This window comes from Macrobrachium nipponense, chromosome 7 (assembly GCF_015104395.2).
Source record: "Macrobrachium nipponense isolate FS-2020 chromosome 7, ASM1510439v2, whole genome shotgun sequence".
NCBI lineage: Eukaryota > Metazoa > Arthropoda > Malacostraca > Decapoda > Palaemonidae > Macrobrachium > Macrobrachium nipponense.
Genome location: NC_061109.1, coordinates 84,804,198 through 84,811,992, shown reverse-complemented (window position 1 = coordinate 84,811,992; position 7,795 = coordinate 84,804,198). Strand labels below are relative to the sequence as shown.

General features: G+C 42.3%; 1 protein-coding gene across 1 annotated transcript in view; it reads left to right on the top strand.

Annotated features, from left to right (window-relative positions):
- LOC135217710 (F-BAR domain only protein 2-like) overlaps nucleotides 1-7,426 on the top strand; it is a 69,910-nt gene extending 62,484 nt beyond the window's left edge. Inside the window, exon 4 of the mRNA XM_064253699.1 lies at nucleotides 7,295-7,426. Coding sequence (XP_064109769.1) covers nucleotides 7,295-7,411 — 117 coding nt within the window. The 3' untranslated portion in view covers nucleotides 7,412-7,426. The remainder of the gene's footprint in view (nucleotides 1-7,294) is intronic.
- The last annotated feature ends 369 nt before the right edge of the window (nucleotides 7,427-7,795 follow it).

Here is a 7,795-nt window from a genome sequence, read left to right as displayed (position 1 = left end):
AAAATGTGCGCAAATTCATGAAAAATACAATAAAAAATAAGTGAAGGTTGTAGCTTTTTCCATCTCCGAAATATGTGCATATATATATATATAAAAATTTCGACATTCGGTCAAATTTAACTCGTCTGAAATGGTCGAAATCTGCAATTCTAATCTAAAAACTCTTACAGTATCGTAATATTAAATCATTTGTCTTAATTTTGAAAACAAATTGGAAGTCTCTAGAACAATATTTTAGAATTACGGTGAATTTTTGAAATAACATTTTTTTACGTCCGCGGCGTTACGAATTCGTACATCATTTTGTGATAATATTTTTCAGGTGTTGCTTTTATTGTTTTACTATGTATTATATATCAAAATGATTGCAATTTAGTGTACAATACAACGAAAAAAAAAGTAACTCGTTCGCTTTGACCGTTTTTTGCACAGCGTGATTTGAATACAATTATCTATGAATTTTTTTTTTTTTTCGCTACCATATCTCGCATTATTTACATGTGATAATGATATTATTTTTCATTTCTGATGATTGCATACTAAACTTCAGGCAATAACAAAAAAATGAGCCAAAAATTAACTCTTAATCTTTAAAACTAAGCGCGCTGTGATTTTTTGAAAAAATTATTTTTTCCACTTCCGCGCTCACTCCAAACCGGCGCCGGCATACAGGAGAGGTTTTGATTTTTAGGGCTTCGGCGTAAGGGGGTTAACATGAAAATGTCTTCTTTCCCAGCATTAGCCTTACACAAAGGGGCCAGTTATTGGAAACGCAAGGAGGGGTTTTGGGTAATTTTATGCATAATTACGCTCCGTCATTCCCAGCAAGGAGAAGGGGAGCATTGCCATCTTTGTTCTAGGTGTTGGCTCCCAATGCGCAGAGGATGGAAGGAACGTGGTCGGCGTTAGGCCTACCAGGTGTACCAACCTTGGAGGGGTTACTGTCTCATATGGCATCACGCTTCCACCAGGACCTGACAACGTTGAATGTTCCTCATCCCCCTGGCCTGCACTTAATGGGAACTAATCCCGCGGCAACGACAACAACATCAATGTTTCCAGCGATGCAGAACGTTGGAAGTAGTTTTGCAGGACGTGCAGGGCTGCCAGCAGCAGCTGCTCAGTCTCTCCCTACAAGAGTTGTGACGTCACAACCTGCGTCACACACACTGACATGGGTGACATGATGATGTCACACCCTACTGCTTCTCTAAGTACTTCGTTGCCTCTGGAGCCTAATACGCTTTCTGACTCTTTGGTACGCAGTCATGAAGAAATTACAAGCTCTTGAGGAGAAGATAGTTAAGAAAGACAAAAAGAAAAGACGTGAATCGTCTTCTTCTTTGCCTTCTTCCTCTAGTGCGGCGTCATTGCAAAGTTCGATGACGTCACTGCGTGTACCAGTCAAGCATTGGAGGATACGGGACTTCGTGACTGATCCTCGGGCCAAGAGGAGAAGAGTAAATTCTTCTTCATCTTCGAGCCAGGACTGTCACATTCCGGTCAGCAACAGAGTAAAGAATACAGTGGCTGGTAAGCTTAACGCTAATGGACGAAGTCGTTTACAGGCGTCCGAAAGAGCGAAAGCATTGACGGTCGCTGAGATAACAGCCGCCGAGGAGATGCCAGCAGTGAGGACAAAGAGTTTAGGAGAGACCACACTGCCACTGGTAAAATCAACGGTGAGTGTGAAGCATTCAACAAGGAATGGAGAACAGATACCAGTTTCGCCTGTGAGACCTTTTAAGATACAGAGAAAGGATGAGAGAGAGCTCGTATTAAAAGGTCAAATAATAAAGAGTTGGTAACCTCTTCTGATACGCTGGTGGAAGGCGTTGTTCGACTCGATGAGAGATCAAGCCCGACTTCCCCGACGGTCATTGGAGATGATGTTAGTAGAGATAGAGAGAAAATTAGCTCGGTTTCGAGAAAGCCTTCATCTTGGAGATATAGACGAGGTTCTCGCTGTAGATCTGTGAGTAGAGAAGAAGTTAAGCTGTCATGTTCTCCTACTGACTATTCGAGATCGAGCCGTTGGCGGCCATCAGAGATCAAAGCTGCAGTGGTCGTAGGGTCGGACGGCCATGACGCACCCGAACGTTTGTCAGCGGATAGGAGTGAGCTAGCTTCTCCTGCGGCTAAATACAATACGTTAGAACTGGAGGAAGGAGAAAACCAGGAGTTTCTGGCTTCGTATGCAGAGGTGGTTGATTTGATTCGTCAATTCAATAACCTTTCGAGGAGCACGGAGACACCTGCCAGTATGGTTCCTCTGGGAATTGACATGGTATTTGGATTAAAAAAGGATACGAAGGTGTCGCATGAATTACCTTGCTCAAGTCATGCGGACTCAGTTTTACAGCATGTAAATGCACGGATTGCTGGAAGGGATAATTCCTTAAGATCAAATAGATCATTCAAGTTTATTTCATTGATGAAACATAGGAAATATTATACGACACCAATGGTTCCTTTGCTACATAGACAAATTAACCCTGCTGTGGTAAGGTTAAAACCTGGATTAACCTTGGATCAAGTTAAGATGGAATGCCCTTTGATGACTTGTCAGGATGCTGCTACTTTGGAAGCAACAGCTTCTATCTTTCACACTGCTTCTTGGTTAGACCTTTGGCCAACAGCAGTGGCAGAAATTGCATCCCTAGAAGTAACGAATAAAGTTGTGAATGAGTCAATGTTTAACAGATTGCTACAATCAGGTTCCAAAGCAATTGCGTACTTGACAAATTTAAGTGCCAATGTTTGGACTAATGTCCTGTTGATGAGGAGAGATGCAGCTTAGGCTAGAGTAAGTCGCACTGTTGATTTGGATTCCCTGTTAGCAATGAGGAATGGGGATATCCTAGAGTCTCAGTTGCTGTTGCCAGAGGGCATACTGGAAGATGCTTTAGATAGAAGAAGGATGGATACTAACTACAGATTAGTAGAGCAAGCAGTTAGGAAAACGTCTGGAAGTCAAGCTAATCCTATTGAGGTAAGGCATCAGCAAATACCTCATAAGAAGCCAGTGAGCATCCCAAATAGAGCAACAAGACCCTCTTCCCCAAAGAAGTTAGCTCATTGGCCCTTTCACAATAGACCCAACAGAGGAAGGAGGAGAGGTTCAAGACGATAGGATGGGCGCTTCTCATCACTCAGGCACACCAGTGGGGCGGGTTGCTTGGCAAATCACTGGAAGGTGTGGCAGGAATTTTGAGCAGAGCAGTGGGTGTGGATGTTCTCAGAGTCGGATATTTTATTCCATTTAAAGTAACCCCACCCTTGACAGAACAACCATTACCACACCTCGCCTATGCTCAGGAATCTCAGAAAGCTTTTATTCTGCAAGAGGAAGTGAAGAAGATGATGGAAAAAGGGGCTGTGGAACAAGTATTGATTCCGTCAAAGGGGTTTTACAGCCGCATTTTGCTTGTCCCCAAAGCCAATGGGGATTGGAGGACAGTAATAGATCTCTCAACATTGAATCTGTTTAAAAGAAAAACCAGATTCAGAATGGAGACCCCAAGGACAGTTCTAGCAGCAATCAGGGTCAAGGACTTGATGCTGACAGTAGACTTGAAGGACGCATACTTTTAGATCCCAGTCCATCAGTCTTCTAGGAAGTTTCTCCGCTTCAGTCTTGCAGAGAAAGTTATCCAATTCAGAGTTTTGTGCTTCGGGTTGACAACGTCTCCGCAAGTTTTTACAAAGAGTATTCACTCTCGTGTCGACATGGCCACATGCTCAGGGAATCAGGCTAATAAGATATCTAGACAACTGGCTGGTGATAGCAAAGTCCAGAGAAAAATTAGTTTAGGACAGGGTTACCCTTCTGCAGTTTTGTCACAGCCTAGGCATTGTGATAAATCAGAAGTCAAAGTTGGATCCAAATCAACGGCTGGTGTATCTGGGTATGATTATAGACACAGTAAAAGCCAGTGTTCCCAGCAGACCATAGGGTAGAGAAATGCAAACAAGTGGTGAATGCCTCTCTGGGAAAGCAAACACAGCCAGCAAGACAGTGGCAAGTAGTACTGGGAATTCTAACTTCCTTGAAGAAGCTGGTATCACATGGGAGGCTACACCTTCGATCTCTGCAATGGAGGATGAAGGAGTTTTGGTCGCCAACCCATATGAGCAAATTCCCTTGTCGACAGAGGTGAGGAAAGACCTACTGTGGTGGGTGCAGGACAACAATCTGACAGTGGGAGTTCCCCTTCAGCAACCCTCTCCAGACCTCTTGCTTTTCTCGGATGCGTCACTCGAAGGTTGGGGAGCCCACATGGAGGAGCCTATGATTTCAGTGAAATGGAGTTGCGAGGACAGAGAACTCCATATAAACGTGTTGGAATTAAAAGCAGCGTTTCTGGCACTTCAGGAATTCCGGGAGAGGGTGAAGGGGCAAGCAGTGGTATTGATGTCGGACAATACCACTGTAGTAGCTTACGTAAACAAGCAAGGAGGCCTAGTATCTCGGCAGTTGCACATGATGACAGTTCAACTTCATCAGTGGGCTGTAGAGAATTTAGTAGACATCAGAGCCAGATATATTCCAGGCAAAAGATACATGGTGGCCGACAAGTTGAGCCAGAGGGATCAGATCCTGGGAACGGAGTGGTTCTTGCATCAAGAGGTAGTGGACAGAATGCTCTTATTGTGGGAAAGGCCGATCATAGACCTATTTTCAACCAGGTACAACAAAAAGTTGGAAGTGTATTGTTCAGCAGTCCCAGACATAGAGGCAGTAGCAGAAGATGCGCTACAACACCATGGGAATCTGGACGTGTACTCATTTCCACCATTTTGCCTAATCCGTCAGGTTCTGAACAAGGTAATGCGGTCTCAGAACCTCAAAACGACTTTGGTAGCGCCTTTATGGCTGAAGGCAGAATGGTTTCCGGATCTGTTGGAATTCTAATAGACGCGCCGAGAGAGTTACCTCTGTGGAATAACCTACTATGTCAACCGCACGTGGAGAGGTACCACCAGTCGGTGAAGTCCCTATCACTTCATGGGTGGAGACTGTCAAGTATCTCCTGTGAGCGAGAGGATTTTCTCAGAAAGCAGCAACACAGATGGTGGGAAATATCAGAAGGTCATCTGCAACAGTCTACCAAGGAAAATGGTCAGCATACTGTGATTGGTGTCATAGAGGGAACTAGGGCTGCTCTAGCCTCGGTCCTGCGCATGGAAGGCGTGGACATTTCTTTGTCATGGGAGTTGGCTATGTTAATGAAGAGTTGTGAGCAGTCCTGTTCTCCGAAGGAACTAAAAGCTCCAGATTGGGATTTGACCATGGTACTGAGTAGTCTTACAAAACCCCCATACGAGCCATTGAAACAGTCCACAGATAGGAGCTTGACCCTGAAGACAGTCTTCCTATTGGCCCTAGCCTCAACTAAAAGGGTGGGGGAACTGCATGGTCTGTCATATGTGGTGAACCATTTGAGAAGTTGGAAGTCTATGGTTTTTTAGTTTGTCCCAGAATTCGTAGCCAAAACACAAAACACATCAGTAGTGGATGGCAGATTCGACTCCTTTTCCATACCTTCTTTTGGCAGAATTTGTAGACGATGACAAGGAAGAAATGCTTGTGTCCCGTCAGAGTACTAAGAGCGTACTTAAGAAGAACGAGGCATCTCAGGCCCGGGTGCTGGGGTGCCGGAGGCTGTTTGTAAGTACAGGACGGAACAAAAAGGAATTGTCCAGGAATACAATATCATTTTGGCTGAGAGAAACAATCAGGAATGCATACATGACAGAAGACAAAGGGTTAAATAGCCTGGAGAGGGCTAGAGCTCTTGTCATCAGGGGCTTGAGTGCTTCATTGGCATTCAAGAAAAAATATGTCTGTGGAGAGGATATTGAAAGCTGGTATTTGGCATTGCCAAACTACTTTCACTTCCTTTTATTTAAAAGATGTTGCCCATAGATCCGTGGACACTTTTTCCTTGGGTCCAGTGGTGGCAACCCAGCAGGTGGTATAGCTCATCCAGTACCCCTGGCGGGTCAGTTTGTATCTAGTCGAAGATGAAGGTATGAAAGTAGAATGAATGAGATGACTGGTCTTTCTTCTTTACTACTTTCTTACTACTCCTTTACCTACGGGCAGTATGAAGGAGAGTACCATCGTGAGCTGGAACGGACTAGATGCAGGTGAGGTGGTCAGCCATACTGTAAAGATAATCTAGAGTATAATATACTTTTCAGTAGTAACACACTCCTCTCAGTAATAGGGAGAGAGAGGGGTGATAATAGATCCAGATACAAGGGACAGGAGGGTTTGGGAGAATGGAGCGTTCTCCATCTTCCGTAATGTAATAAACCATGGCATCGTATGAACACCCAGAGAGGGAAACCAATAGATTCTCATATATCTTTGGTTCAAGGGTTAATAGTCCATTGTCTTATAATACACCTACTACTTGGAAATGGATAAAGGTGGCAAACTCCCAGTCAGTTATAGAGACTTACCTCCCACTAATAAGTAAGTCTATCCTAATGTTAAGACCGAAGGTTTGTTTCGTATATGAACAAATGACAAATTTTTAACCAATTTGTATTTTTCATAGCTAACAAACCTGAGGTCTTAATAGATAAAGGCCTACCTCTAACCACCCCTCTAACAGTCTAAACTGGGTTGGAAGAGTAACTGTTAGGTCACGAGACGCCAAGGGCATTCTTTGTACTACATACCCCGTGACCTGGTATAGATGTCAATAGTCCCTGGATCTCACAAGTTTATTATTTATTTCTACCGGTTTCCAGCTTGGCGCTAGTATTATCCTAATGTTAAGACCTCAGGTTTGTTAGTTATGAAAAATACAAATTGGTTAAAAATTTGTCATATTTTTATACAGAGAAAGAAACCAAAGAAATAGTTTGGAAGAATGCACTGTTCTCCACCTCATTCACACAAATCAAAGCTGTGATGACTACTAGCCACCATAAGATCTAATCACATGTACAGTGGTGACTGTTGCTGCTGCCTTTCATCATTTTTTAGTAATTGAAGTCTGAATGGTTTGATGACCATGAATGTAGGTTAATTATATATAATGAGTTTTTGATAAAACAACAGATTTATAGAAGATAGAAAAATATGAGCAAAAATATGGTATTTGTTATTATGTTAATTTAATTGTCACAATATAAAGTGAAAAAACATCCTCAGATTGTGTGAATATTATACATGCCAGTGCTTATGTTACTTACATTATGTAATACACAGAAAAATAGTCAAATGAAACTCGTTAATCCTGGGTGGTTTTGAAATAATAATTATTATGTTTTCAAGGTGAAGGATGAAGAAAGCCAAACAGAAGAAATTGTCAAGACTATACAAACTACAGGTGGCTTGGCACAAAAAGCACGGGAAACCTACAGCCAAAGGTGTCAGGTAAGTAAAGTGTAGCTATTAAGATTTCTGATGGAAAAGGTGTTGATTACAGTTTGCAAGTATTTTAATACTGGAAAGAATTTTGAGCTTTATTAGATTTTTCAGTTTGACATTTGTTAATAAGAATGGTAAAGGTATGAGGGGTGACAGAAAAATTAGTTAAGAAAAACGTAAGAGAGAAAAAGGAGGCAAGTAATGAAGGGAGAGGGGTGAACATTGCTAGGAACTCTAAATAGAATTGGTTGCATGAAGTAAATGAATAATGACATAAAAGATGTAGCTGGAAATAATGACAAAAAAGATGTACTAGATGGAAAGACATTTTCTTAAATGAATCCAGTCTTGGGTTGATGGTTTGTGTATTTAAAGGTTTATTGAATGTGTAGGATAGACAAGATA